Genomic DNA, 15,753 nt, shown 5'->3' on the forward strand with positions numbered 1-15,753 from the left:
AACATATCACATGAATAAACAAATGGTTATTGATAATCATGGTAAATTTGTGAATATTCACAAGCAAAGGGATCAAAAGTCTACGTTTCGATTAATTGAAGGTTAAGAGCACTTAGGCTTCATTTGTTTGCACTTGATGGAAAGATTCAGACCTTAGGCCATTAAATGCATTTGTTTACATTAAGATATAAATACTTATTTGGTCCGAATAAGTCTTAATCATTAAAATCTTGAACAAAGTCTTAATATTAATAAGAGGTATTTTGTATGGACAATTTTTATCACCGACTCCACCCTCCCCGCACCCCAAACTCCCACCACCCACCCTAACCCTCCATTACCCATCCCCACCACCACCCACCACTACCTACCACTCCACCGGCCCCACTACTAGCAAACATAAATGTTTTATTTTATTTTATCAAATAATATTTTTTTTTGTTAAATTTTTATTTATTTTTAATGTACATGTCACAATCCAATTTCACTAAGTCATGACGGCACCTACGTTTCCCACCTCGGTAGGCGAACCCTTAACCCAACATTTCATAAACACAAGAATAGATCAATAATAAGCGGGAGAAAATAGAATAACGGAATTCTCACGATAATAATACAAGGAGGCAGAAACAAAAGAAATACACCCCAGTATCTGGTCTAGTCATACAAGAGCAACTAACTAACTACTACAAGTCTCAATGATAATAATACATCAATAGTCTCGATATGTCTTAGAATATCAAATAAGACATAAATAAAGAAGAATCTCCGGGTAGCGAAGCATCTGCATGCTCTCCCCTACGAGACTCGTATCAGTGACCTCGAACTTTTAGCCACTAGGGGTAGACGTAAATCCCACTTGATACTCTGCATTAAATCCCACTTGATACTCTGCATTCACAAAGGAATGTAGCAAGTGCAGGTCACTACAAACAACAAGTATTGGTAGGTATCATAAGCCGACCAAGACTAGCTAATGTATATAAAGACAACAAAGCAAGATAAACACATAAACCAACAAGTACAAGTCAATAATAAGCCATATCCACGATGCAAGTCATCACCTATGTTGTAGCATCTAAACCCAATTGTGTCAAGTCTCAGTATAACAATCCGAACCGGTACATCACAGTAATATCACAATAATCAACAGAAACTGAGATACAATGCAATGCAACAATGTATGTAGGATGAATGCAATGCATATGCAGCTTTGTACAACATGTCTCGGACGAAATGACTCCACATCTCGGCGATCATGACCCATGAGGGACCCGCAAATTCCATGTACTACTCTCACGATCCCAGCAAAGACCTGGGGCATCGAACACTCCATCGTTCCCGGTAAGAAACCTCAGGTAACGAACACTCATCTTTCTTTTACGCTCTTCGGCAAAAACCTCAAAGGCTACACTCTCTCACATATCATCATCAGTACCAAAACCATGCATATGTCAATGCATCATGGAAATGCATATAAATATGATGAAATGTGATATCAACAACTAATGTAATCCAAAATAGTACCATACATGGCACACAAGTAATGTCAACAGTAAGGCTACACAATAAGTCACAATGAATCACTATTCTCATCTCAGTATTAAATGAGTAAGTACCGCAATATCAAATCCATGATGTATCACTAGCCAATTTTACCAATGTATCAATGTATCAATGAACCAGCAAGTAAATAGATTAAGATGAGTCAACAACACAACCAGGTGGCTAACCTCCAAATCATAAAACAAGAACCAACCTAAGACAATATCCATCCCAACTTCGTACCCGAAGGCTTACATACATGCTCCAACAATATTATCTAAACACACGCTTTGCTAATCGAAGTCTCACCATAAGGTAAACCATAACCTACCTGGAAGGACGAACAACAAAGTCTTCAACAATCACTCCTTAGTTTTTCTTTTCCTTTGAGTCTTGAGCTAATGAAAGTCTAACATATCTGAATCATGAAATTTGAATCAAGGAGAACTTCATTTAAACTCTACTCCTATTCCAGACACAATTCCCCAACCTATGAAAAGGGGTTTATGAACTAGAAGGGCGAAATTAGGAATCTAAAAGTCTCAACATGAAATTAAAGCTCTAGATGATCAATCTAATCAATATCAAGCTAGAATAACCAACAATTTACTCAAATTTGGATTCTAGGAAAACCCCTCAAATTTGGGTATAAACCTTTGCTTCCAATCCCATAATTTAGCCACTAATTAGGAAGAAATCAAGCAATTATAGGTTCTAGTCATCAATTCTATGTTTAATGAAGCTAACCCAATCAATAAATCAAGATTACAAAACCTAGAATGAAGAACTCATCGGACCTTCTTTTAATTCTTGAAACTCAGTGAACTAGCATGATAATGGAATCCTAAAGTGATAATGAAATCATGGAATAGGAAAGAAGATAGAAAGACTTACCACCAAGATTTGTTCCCCAAGAATCACCTTGAAATGCTCCTAATAACTTAGTTTTCGGAATAGTAATGAATGAGGAACTTAGGGCTTTCAACACTTCATTTAATGAAATTAACTGTCCGTCACCCGCTTCCGCGACCACTATACAGCTTCGGCTATCCCGTGACAGCTACAGCGGTCCTGCCCAAATCACATAGGCTGTTTCAGCGGCAGGGTGACCGCTAAAGAGGTACCGCTGCCGCTGTGCTGGTACCGCCACAGCGGGCACCAGACATCAGAAATCTCAAGTTTTCCACACTCTCAACCCGAAATCCCAACTATCTCGTGAGGCCATCTGCTCAGATACCATATATGTAGTTATATATAAAAACACGCTACGAACGCACTCGTGGCCTCGAAATTCCCAACGGAGGTTTCGTTGACTCGCCTGATACCTTACCATCAACTTTCCAACCCAAGTCCCGAAATGCACCCGAGTGCATTGGGAACCGAACCAAATATACGAACAAGTTCTGAAAGACCATCCGGACCTCTCGGAATCGACGGATTCTTGGAAAACTCTGTTTACCCAAAAGTCAACTTTGAGTCAACTCCTTTTCGCTTAAAGCCCAAATTTCCCAAAGAGTCGCTCGAAACATATTCAAACACCTTGGGAATGTGTCAACGATCCTCTTGGGTCAAAAGTGAGCTAAACAAGATCGGGGAAACGTCAACAATACCGAAAAGACTATAACGACCAAAAGGGTCGTTACAATTTAGTTTTTTTTTTTATTTGAATTGTATGTTTTTTATGTTTAGATAAATACATAATGCACATTCAGATGTTGAAAAACAAACGGTCTTTGTTATTCAGTGTTTAGATCTAGAGACAACATCTTAATCATTCAGATGTGCATTCAGATTCAGACGTTTTAATCTCAATGAAAACAAATGACGCCTTAGTAATATAGTCCAAAAACTAAAATAAGAATTTATCATAATTAAGGGACCAAAAGTACTATTGACCAAAACTTTTGTGCAGCATGTAGTTTTCACTTAGTGGACTTAGGTTTTGCTAATGTGATGTAATCATGTAAATGTCACGTGGTGCATGTAGTTTTCTTATGTATATTGATTTTGTGACATGTAATTAAATCATTTTTACAGTGCTTTATTAACCTTTCTGATATGTATATGAGTTGTTAATTCTATGTACTGATATTGTATAATTTGTTTTATATAATTAAGTTTAAATGCCATGCAGTATTATAACACGTAACTGTCTTTACTAATGCTAACCTAATAATAAAGTAGGCTAAAATATATATTTATAATGTATATATAAAATAAATTTCAAATCTTGGAATTCCGCTAGCCAATGAGTGTATATGGTCCACTACTAACTTAAAATATTTGAACTAAAATACGTAATCAATCAAAAATAATTCTTTTCTAGATTATTTCTTATCCATGACCGGTTCACCTCAAATAAAAAATCCTTCAATAACTTTTTGACCAGAAAAATTAAAATTTATAAACAAACAGAGAGCATGACAAAAAGTTATAATAGGAGAGTAGTTGAAGGAGTAGTTTATTTTAATATTTAATTATATTTATCTGGCATTGTAATGGTGGTTCACATGCCCAAGTTGCAATATTACATTATTATAATTTAAAAAATTAACGTTATTTTCACGCCAGGCATACACCAAAACGTGCCTTAACAATTTAAAATATGTCCAACATATATATCTACAAATTAATAAATTATTAAATTTTGTTATATCTGAATAAACATTAGTAGTAGGACCCAGTCAAAATTATTCCACAACGTGACGCCAACGCATACCAATAAGATTTTTTGGATTTAACATGTTATAATAACTATCAAAAGTTATCGTAAAATGGATAAAATTAATTCACTTAATCAAAGATTTCAGGTTCGACACCTGTATGAAAAAATTCGGTTAAGAAGTGCTTATCCATTTAGTTGGCTTTATCAATGGGAATTTGAATTAATCAAGCTCTAACCGGATATCAAATATCGCATATGATTTTTTTTAGATCACTATAGCATAATTAAATATGATTTAATTATATTGTAAGTACTAAAATATTTTCAAGGTGCATGCAGATAACTAAACAATGTCAGTGTAGGAATATTAGATTATATATTTTTCATATTGGCCCTTACAAAGGATTCACTAACAAGAAAAACACAATTTTTTTTTTATGGTGAAGAAAAAACAAAATTCATCTCCACGAACAGTTACAATGTAGTGAAATAAACAACAGAATTTGTTGATGACTATTATGACAAAAAGGTCCATTATAAAATTATAACGTTGTTATGCCGATTCTATAAAAGGAGTTCAGTAATATAAATAAAATTTGTGATGGACTGATAATTTTATGACGATTTATTCTTTTGCTAAAGGAAATTTAGGATGCTCGAATTTGTGAACGAATTCTCCACCACAAATATTTGGTCCCTTTCCTTCATACTTCATATAAATAAATCTATCTTCCTCAATAAATGACTTCTGTAAGCGAGCATCTCAGACACATTTTGAACACATTGATTATATCAAATTTGGAGACCCAAATAATTTTAATCCATCATGAGATTTTTTTTTTCTTGTAGTGATATTGGCTTTTAAATTGGATATAATTTAAGTCAAATACATATAGGAGTGGCTAGGAAAAAAGGGAAAACAGTTTGATTAGAGAGTATAAAGGTGACGTGTCTAACAAATTGCATTTACTTAAGTAAAGTTTAAGATAAAGTTTTTTATTTTATTTTTATAAACAATCTTTTTTTAAGGCGAGTATTTGAGAACGCGGCCCACGATTAATCGGATTGTTGCTTGGTGGCTGTTTCTTGGAAGCTGAAAGCTCACTTCCACTGTCACTCAAGCAGTTACTTTTTTGAAAAAAAAAAAAAAAACACTATAAAGGGATTAATGCCTTTGGTCCACACAAAGTTTAGATTTTTGCTATGAAAGGTATTTTATATTCCGAGCTTTGGTCTAGTTGTAAGATCGCAATCCATGACATATAGATTAGGTGCAAGTTAAGGGTTTAAAGTTAAAGTCTTATACATTACTGCAAACAAAACTTGATATTTAAGTGGACAAGAATAGAGAGAGATGTGGGTTCGAATTTAGCGCAAATTCCTTGATATCTAAGTTAGGGGTTTAAAGTTCACACCCCGCAACAAACAAAAACGTAATATTTAAGTGAAAAAAGATAGAGAAGGGGGTTGGATTATGCGAATAAAAGTCCAGTATTAAAGTGGAGAAACAAACTCATTATCTGCCAAGTCGAACGTAACTGTGGAAAGAGTGTAACATGTCACGTGAAGTATAGTGGTGCATGTACGGGTTCAGACCTTGTCGCGGTCAAAAAATTGATATTTAAGTGGACAAAAACATAAATTTGATATTTAAATGGAGAAGGAAAAAAAAAAAAGACAACTTCATTATCAACTGAATTTCAAACTTTACGCCACTAACCTTCGAGAATTCTCAACTATCTGAAAATTTAAAAGTAAAATTGAAGGCAAGTTCAAGAGAATATTACACTTATGTATTATCTCTTTTTAAAACATTCTAAAAACTTTGCTGGGTATCTTTTCCATAAATGGATTACAAGCTCATAAGTTTGACTGAACTCTCAAAATAATTACTACTTCTACTTCGGATTTAGTTGCTCAAAGGGGATGGATATAATATCTGATCTACATATTCATTTATTTTCTTTCCATATATAGAATAATTCCTTCAGACAATAAAGCCTATATGTTGGAGATATGCTAATTTTAATATTTCCTGGAAATTAATTAACTTGTTTCTCTTTCTAAGTTGAAACATTGAACTGTTATACATTAATATTAGCAGTTTAATAAATATGGTTATCAGTGCAAATCTTCTTCTTTAACAAATTCCATATTCAACTCTTTGAATATTCATTGACCCTCTGGTGCTTGTCTTTTACTAATTTTATTCCAAGATAAATTAGAAATCAGAATATTAAACAACTTTTGAAATTTAATTCTCATAGTCTGACAATCTGTTTATAAAGATTTTCACATCCATATTAATTAGATGCTATGTATAGGTAGACAATGTAAAGTAAGTGTATATAGATAGCATAAAAGCATATAAGTTACTTGAAGAGGGAGATACAAGATTGAATAAAGGATTCCATGAAATTTAGTTCTCACAATTGGAAGTTGAACTTATGACCAGAAATTATTTATCGAAGATAAAGGATTCTATAAAAAAATTAGTTGTCACAATTGGAAGTCGAACTTATGACCAAAAACTATTTATTTGTCATTACTTTAGAACTTTTTCTTGTATTAATAAGATTCAACAATTAATATACATACATAAAGTATTTCTCCCTTTTCAGCATGAACAAGTTCAATTGATGATAACTTTTGGATCATTGTGGATCCGCCACTGATTGCTTGCTAGTAGTTCATTAATTTACATTGTTAATATATACGACTCGTTATAATCTATAACATTATATTATCGATGCAAAATAGTTATTATATTTCTTCGGTTTCACTTTATGCATCTTAGCTTGATTATACATGAAATTTGAAAGTCTAAAAAAAGATTTTTGAATGTTGTAGTCTCAAACTAAAGGTGTGAATAATATATCAAAAATATTCTTGAGTCTTGTGATTTTAAACGTGACATATCATTTCTATAAAAGAGTGTTACTAAGAATAAACTCAAAATGTTAGGAATTTCAAACTTCTACGCATAAAAATATGATTAGCGAAACAAATTAAAAATAAAAGTAAGATACATAAAATGAAGGACATTCGATATATTGTAGTACAGTATAATTTTTAAAGTTTACCAAGTGGTAAGGATTGGCATAAAGGTGTGGAATCCCTACCACTACAAAACAGCTCAATAAAGTTCACAATAAAAACTAACCCTAATTTTAATTTTTTATTATAAAATTTAACCAATATAATCATTATATCAAAATATATTTATTATATATTGAGTAATCTCTTCTGTTCATTTCACTTGTCATGTTTTTCTTTTACACGTCCCTTAAAAAAATATTAACTAAAAAGGCATTTGACTAAATTATCCTTGTTTATTCTTTAATCTCAATTTAATACTACTCCCTTTTTCACCATCTTACTCTTTCTCTCCACATTTTTTGAGTAAGGATAAATGTGAAAATTAACAACTAATTATATCTTAGTTTTCTAAAATAACAACTATTTGAACATCTATTTTTAGTAAAGACGACGAGTAAAACAGACGGGAGGGAGTAAGAGGGTGTTTGGATTGACTTTTTAAAAATAGCTTATAAGCTAAAAGTCATAAGTTGGGAATACACAACTTTTAACTTTTGACTTATTTTTATACTTTAAGTGCTTTAATTTTTATTTTTTTAATCTTGTCCAAACACCACAAAAAATTAAAAAGAGCTTAAAAGCCAATAAACACTTAAAATAAGTCCATCCAAACAACCTCTAAAGATCTAAAAGACTTTTTTTTTGAAAAAAGAACTTAACTTTATTTTTTTGCTGAAAAAAATACTTTACCTAGATAACTAGGAGTATAGATAACTTCTAGAATTTAGTAAAGTCCTAGGTAGGTAGCACTCTATAAGTAAAAACGTATTAATTGCGCCGGCTTTCCTTATCATAAGCTATATTTATCCCGATTAAATTGACCCTTAATTACCCTTTCTTGGAACCCTCTTCTCTTTGTCCACTCACTTTCCTCACTAAAAATTTTCACCTCAATTTCACCCTCATAATATATATAATATATACACCCCCACAAAAATCTCAACACACTCATTTCTATCATAACAAACAAATCCCCTCATTTCTCTCTCTAAAACCATTTTTCTCTCTCTTAAACAACCAAAAAAAATTCTGTGTTTTTTTAGTGTATGGAATGACGGATTATAGATTACCAACAATGAATATATGGAGTAATAGTAGTAATACTAATACTACATCTGATGATAACATGATGGAAGCTTTTTTATCTTCCGATGCACTGTCGTTTTGGCCCACAACTACTACTACACCCACTCCAACCCGAACTTCAATTTCTCCTACACCGGCGATAACAAATTCCAGTGACCCATTAAAAGCGATGCCGTTTTTCAACCAAGAATCGCTTCAACAGCGTCTCCAAACTCTAATCGACGGTGCTCGTGAATCGTGGGCGTATGCTATTTTCTGGCAATCGTCAGTTATTGATTATGCGAGCCCGTCGGTGTTGGGTTGGGGAGATGGATATTATAAAGGTGAAGAAGACAAGAACAAGCGTAGTAAAACGTTGTCTTCGCCTAATTTTATCGCCGAGCAAGAGCACCGGAAAAAAGTTCTCCGGGAGCTGAATTCTTTAATTTCCGGAGTACAGACAGGAGCCGACGATGCAGTGGATGAAGAGGTGACGGATACTGAATGGTTCTTTCTGATTTCAATGACCCAATCGTTCGTTAACGGAAACGGGCTTCCGGGCCTGGCGATGTACAGCTCAAGCCCGATTTGGGTTACCGGGCCGGAGATATTAGCGGCTTCGCAGTGTGAACGGGCCCGGCAAGCCCAAGGGTTCGGGCTTCAGACAATTGTTTGTATTCCTTCAGCTAATGGTGTAGTTGAGCTCGGGTCAACTGAGCTGATATTCCAGAGCTCAGATTTGATGAACAAGGTTAAGGTTTTGTTCAATTTTAATATTGATACGGGCTCGGTTACGGGCTCGTGCGCTGTACAGGCCGAGCCCGATCCCTCGGCCCTTTGGCTTACGGATCCTTCTTCCTCAGTTGTGGAAGTAAAGGATTCTTTAAATACAGTTCCTTCAAGTAATAGCAATAAGCAACTTGTGTTTGGAAATGGGAATTCTCAAAATCAACAGCATTCTCAACAAACACAAGGATTTTTCACTAAGGAGTTGAATTTTTCTGGATATGGCTTTGATGGGAGTAGTACTAAGAACAAAAACGGAAATTCATCGATTTCTTGTAAGCCAGAGTCGGGTGAAATATTGAATTTTGGTGATAGTACTAAGAGAAGTGCTTCTAGTGCAAATGGGAGCTTGTTTTCGGGCCAATCGCAGTTCGGGCCCGGGCTCGGGCTCGTGGAGGAGAACAAGAACAAGAAAAGGTCACCAGTATCAAGGGGAAGCAATGAAGAAGGGATGGTTTCGTTTGTTTCGGGTGTGAGTTTGCCAACTTCAACCACGGGGAAGTCTGGTGGAGGTGGGGACTCGGATCACTCGGACCTCGAGGCCTCGGTTGTGAAGGAGGCCGTTGTAGAACCCGAAAAGAGGCCGAGGAAGCGAGGGAGGAAACCGGCTAACGGAAGGGAGGAGCCGTTGAATCACGTGGAGGCGGAGAGGCAAAGGAGGGAGAAATTGAACCAAAAATTCTACGCACTCAGAGCTGTCGTCCCTAATGTGTCGAAAATGGACAAGGCATCACTTCTTGGAGATGCAATTGCATTTATCAATGAATTGAAATCGAAGGTTCAAGAGTCGGATTCGGATAAAGAGGACTTGAGAAGCCAAATTGAATCTTTAAGGAAGGAATTAGCCAACAAGGGATCATCAAACTATCCCGGCTCCCAACCGTCGAATCAAGATCACAAGATTGTCGACATGGACATAGACGTTAAGGTGATCGGATGGGATGCTATGATTCGGATTCAATGTAGTAAAAAGAACCATCCTGCTGCGAGGTTAATGGCAGCCTTAAAGGACTTGGACCTAGACGTGCACCACGCCAGTGTCTCCGTCGTGAATGATTTGATGATCCAACAAGCAACCGTGAAAATGGGGAGCCGGCTTTACACACAAGAGCAGCTTAGGATAACATTGACATCGAAAATTGCTGAATCGCGGTGAAATTATCTCGGTAGTGAGCTTTGTATAATGTCTCTTTTATATGGAGCTGTTTTAAGAGAATTTCTCTTGATACTTAAAAGTGGAAAGCTATGTAATTTGAGCTATCCTCTTAGTTTTGGGTATTTTTCATCTTGTATATCTAGTTTGTTATTCCACATTTTCTGTATATAAATGTGAAACAAACACTAGAGATCTTAAGTTCAGGCTTTTAGTTCATGTAAAATTAGAGATATTATTATGCAGCTTCATCTTCTTTATCAAGGCCTGCTCCATTCTTTTGTATTCTTTATTCAGGAAATAAATGAAGAATCAATTGGTGGCTGGTGAATTTGATGTTATTAGCAATTTCCATTCAGATGTCTTCCATACTAAGGGATTTGGAATTTTAAGCCCCACCATGTTGGATTTTCGACTATTCCATTAGGTATATGCGCCTCCCACCAGCACATATACCAAACTCTCACCAACACCATGCTCGATGAGCTAGTGTCGCCCTTTGTAACGTTCAAGGTTGGTAAGTCCATCAGTAAATAAGGTTTAGGAGTTACTCCGAACGATGCCAATATATTCATATCATTGGTTTGGTACTCTGGAGTATAATAATTCAATTTTTACTCTTTAACAACAACTTCAAATTCTAACAGAGCCTTTTCCTCTTTACCACCAAAGTCCTAAAAATTAGGCAAATAAGAAGAAAGTACTTTAGCATTTTTTCTCATCACCTGGATTCATCTATCCCTATTTTCAGATGCCTTAGTGAGTATTTTGCAACATTTGCAAAAAAATGTCACATTCTAACGCTCACTTTTTTACTAGACTCCTAGTATCAAACACTGCATGCATTGCAAGGTAATGAAAAATGTCAATATCAATCAAATATTTAATTTTAAGCTACAGTTATGACTTGTGAAAATCTTTGATTAAGTGGTAAAAATGCAATACGTGATGGGTGGACTAGATGTACGTCACAGGTTTGATTCTTGGTGTGGACAAAAGTCTCGCATTTTAGTGGAGAAGGATAGAGGGCAGCTCGATTATGCATCGAGTTTCGAGCCGTGCGCTAATTAGTCCTCAGAGATATCTACATTGTACAGTGACAGATGCAGAATTTTCACCGATGTTCATCATATACTGTATATAAAAATTAAAAGAATATCACCCTGTATATATAATGTGATTTTCCGACAAAGGGGTTCAGATGAACGTCCCTCCATCCCTCCACCCCTCTAGCTCTGCCCCAACTCGCGCATGAACTTTTGTTATATTTAATCATGATTGAGTGATATTTATTTTTAGTTAAATTTGTAACTCATGGTTAAGGAAGCAGATGATTATTTTCCAACGAATTAGTCTATCTTTTATTATTATTATTATTATTTTGGTCGAGTGTGATGTTTTCTACTTTATTTAATTATGATGGATATATTAGTTGCTTGTTTTAGTCTTGAAGAAAGCACCAACAAGGGGGTAGGCTGCATTTTCATTTAGAGAATTCATTGAATTTGGTCCAATCCTCGCTGTATTCATTGGACCAAAAAATATTTTATAGTATATCATGATAAAATGTTATCAGTATCATTTGAGTTGAAGTGACACAAGCTTTTCAAGTGCAGTTAATTTAGGCACAAGCTTTATTATTTTATTATTTTCGTTCTATGAATTGTGTAACGAACAATATTATATGTCTGCTAACCAAATGGACAGGAATTGATTGATACGACAAAGATTCGTTTGTTTGAGGTTTTGTAAATGTTTTATAGTTTAAGATGGTTTTAATAAAATAAAAAAAATGAAATCACACAATTTTTTTTTTTTTTTCAAATTCTGAAAACTTCAGTAACAAAGTAGATTAAGTTATATATAATCGTTAAATTTATAGCCAACTATAGATAATCCTTTTCAAGCCACAAATTACTTTGTAATTAAGTTACAATGTAAGAATATATATTATCAGTATATAAAAACCTGTCTATATAACGCAAGAATCCAACTCTGTCAAGCACTGGATATGAGCTGGCTCGTTAAATATGTACATGATGCAGTAGTAGCTAGGCACTCTAGTCTCATTCCCACAGCATTAGTTTCAACTCGTATGCATCTTAACTAATTCAATGTATTTATGACTTTCTAGTTATAAATATGAGTAATGCTTAATATCATAGTTTAACAAGATGAGAAGAATTCATTTGATTTTTACCTTAGTTGCGAGTTTAACTTTGGCTCTTAAAGTTATATAAACTCTTCGACCATTAGATAACATTCTTGAATGTTTATCACCAAGATATTTATAGTCGAAATTTTAATTCTAGCCTACAATATATATATGTATGGATGGTCCCGATTGGTCCGTATCATTGAAAAAAAAAAGTGGAATAAATGGGAGTTGCGTCAGTTTTTATAGCTGCATTTTGCAGAGAAAGGATAGACACAAAAACTGAACACGAACAAAATCATCTAAACCACTCTATATGGTATTTTAATTGAAAACGAAAAGAAAAATATTAGTGTGGATACGAAAAAAAAAAACTTGAAGTCTAAAGCGAATTTTATTGACCGGATAAAATTGACTTGAAGACCAAAATTGAATTGTTTGAATATAATATAATATAATATAATATAATATAATATAATAGTAATAATAAAAGAAAGATCATGCTTTACATGTGAAACCCCTTTTTATAATCTAGTCTTATAAAATGTTATGAGACTCCACTCTGCCGTCCATTTTGCGTACGCATCTCCTTTTCTATAGTAACTCTTCTTTTATTTTTATTTGTTTTGGTTCTCTTTAAGAAAATGTATAAAATTGAATTCTATTTAGTTGGTGACTGAGCCCACTCTGTATAAATGTACATTATAGGATTATATAGTTTAGAGTTGGGGAGTCAGTGTAGTGTAGGGTACAGTAGGTGGAAATATTTAATTTTTTACTTAATTTTTTGTGTAGGCGGAGATTGGCTTTTTGTGATCTATTAGTATTTCAACATGAAAATTCATGAGTTAGGTCCCATCATAAAGCTTAGACTATTTCTATGGTTCCTGGGGTTTTCCAAAGGTCTTTTTATAACAATCATATCATAATAGAAATTTGACTTTTATGATTTTGTTTTTGGAAATTTCTATCATTTAATTAACCTAATAAAAATGATAACTAACCAACTATAATATTAAAAACAAAAATCGAACTATAATAGTTCCCATCATGAGTTTAATCTAATGGTAAGAGCGCATCGCATGATATGTGAATTAACGTACGTCATGATTTTCAATCCAGTTATAAACAAAAGCGTGATATTTAAGTAATATAATAATAAAAGAGCACATCAATTACTAACTCTCGGAAATTTCTCGATCAGAAAAAAAAAAAAAAGTTAATAGTAAGAATGAATTTTCCTTCTGAGTCAGATAAAGTAACAATAGTCATTGCCTAAAAGATTGATTCACCTTTAATTAAGGATACAAACCAAAAAGAATGGACATTATTAACACAAGACCTTTAACAACTCCAATAAAATGGAAGAAACCAAAAAAACATAAAAGCCAACCCTTAACCTCAACCTCCTCAAAATAACATCATTATTATTATTATTATTACATATCAATTTCCCCATATCCCATGCATTATTTATTACCTTCTAAACTTTTTCTAATTCCTCTTATTTTCTTCTTCTTTTTTAATATAACAATGACTCTCAATTGCTTGACCTGCCAAGTTCTAAAAAGGACAGATTCACATGATGAATTAAGGGAAAAAATCAATGATGTTCAGAGAAAGTCAAATTTTCGCCTTTTTTCGGGAGAAATTGAGAGGAACTGGTCGGGAAACTTGGTATCAAAGTCTAGGTTTGAAAAAAGGAGGGCTCATTCTCTTTTGGCACAAGAAAATAAGGTGAAAAAAGACTCTCGTAGGATTTATAACAGTGGCCCAATGGAGTTTCTAACTGATACACCAAAATTGGCAAGGAGCCCTGGGATGAGAAGGGATTGGAGTTTCGAGGATCTGAGGCAAACAATTAAGCATTGATTAATACGTTGTTAAGGGTTGAATAATATGTAATTATGATCATGTACATTTACTTGATGAACATATTTAATACTAATCAACTATGTAATTTATATATGTCCTAGTCTCAAAATTATCTCTCTGCATTTCATTTGTTTGTACATATACAAAGATCAAATGCAGATATTATTTGCATATCTGTAAGATTCTAGGTGAAATGGGAGAAGCTATTTTTATAATTATCTTTATATCATTTACTAGCAATTTGTTTGGACACCTTTTATTTTTCTTTTCAAAAACTGGAAATCTCCTTTCAGAATGTTGCTGCTTCCAATGGATAATTAAATTCTTCTCGTCTGCTTAAATCTAGATGGCTATAGTTATCTACTTATGCTGATGCGGCGTAAACAGGAAATTAGCGAAACAATCAAGGTGCGCACAAGCTGTTTTAGACACCACCGGCATAAAAAGAACATCAAACTCCTTTATCTAAATTTATATGATGCACTTTTCTTGTTAATGAGATAATCTATAGACGCACAAATCACTATGGCTAGTTTATAACCACAAATTTCAAAAGTCCTTTTTTTTTTTCTGTAAATACCGTGCCTAATCAAAGTTCAACCCGTAAACTGAGACGGAGGGAGTATTATGGACCTACCAAATAATTTAGGAGTTAAGCATAGTTTGATTGATTGTGTCATCTTACCTAAAGAATTGGGAAGGGAATAAGAGCCCGTTTGGATTGGCTTACAGCTTAAAGCTGTTTGCAGCTTATAAGCTGAAAAAAATAAGTTGGGGTAGTCCAACTTATTTTTTTTGGCTTATAAGCTGTTTTCAGCTTATAAGCTGCTTTAGATAAACTAAGTCAAATGGGTCAAATTATTTTTTTGAGCTTATTTTAAACATAAAATGACTTTAAGCTGGCCAGCCAAACACTCAAAAAAACTAAAAACAGCTTATAAGCCAACTTATAAGTCAATCCAAACGGGCTCTAATACTACTATCAAAGATGCAACAAAACTAAGGAAAATACTTTTTACATACTGTTAGAATCTCCTAAACAACACATATCTTCCTTCGTTGAATCTCCTTGATGAATTTTCTGACTCCACCACTGAAATAAGGTCTTGCCTAATCATGCCACAAATTGTAAGAGTATAATCAATAAATAACTCCTTCCCCCCCTCTCCCCCCCCCCCCCCCCCCCCACCCCTCTTTTCCCCAGGGAAACTCTGAATCATATGGAAAATTCAAACATTGAAAGGTTAATTCACTTGAGGGATAACCAAAACAGCATACCCAATGTAATCCCACAAGTGGGGTTTGGGAAGGTTAGAATGTAAGCAGGCCTTACCCCTACCTTTGTGAGGTAGAGAGGTTGTCTCCAATAGAGCCTCAGCTCAAATAAAAAAGTATCTGACGCAGGATTAT

The 15,753-nt window shown here is 34.1% G+C and overlaps 2 protein-coding genes across 2 annotated transcripts; both read left to right on the top strand.

Moving 5' to 3' along the window:
• The first annotated feature begins 8,241 nt into the window (after positions 1–8,241).
• LOC132609732 (transcription factor MYC1-like) lies at positions 8,242–10,644 on the top strand. Its single transcript, XM_060323865.1, has one exon. The coding sequence runs from the start codon at positions 8,361–8,363 to the stop codon at positions 10,314–10,316; it is 1,956 nt and encodes a 651-aa protein (XP_060179848.1). The 5' UTR covers positions 8,242–8,360; the 3' UTR covers positions 10,317–10,644.
• A 3,357-nt stretch (positions 10,645–14,001) lies between these two features.
• Positions 14,002–14,340, top strand: LOC132612269 (uncharacterized). Its single transcript, XM_060326570.1, has one exon. The coding sequence runs from the start codon at positions 14,002–14,004 to the stop codon at positions 14,338–14,340; it is 339 nt and encodes a 112-aa protein (XP_060182553.1).
• The last annotated feature ends 1,413 nt before the right edge of the window (positions 14,341–15,753 follow it).

This window comes from Lycium barbarum, chromosome 9 (assembly GCF_019175385.1).
Source record: "Lycium barbarum isolate Lr01 chromosome 9, ASM1917538v2, whole genome shotgun sequence".
NCBI lineage: Eukaryota > Viridiplantae > Streptophyta > Magnoliopsida > Solanales > Solanaceae > Lycium > Lycium barbarum.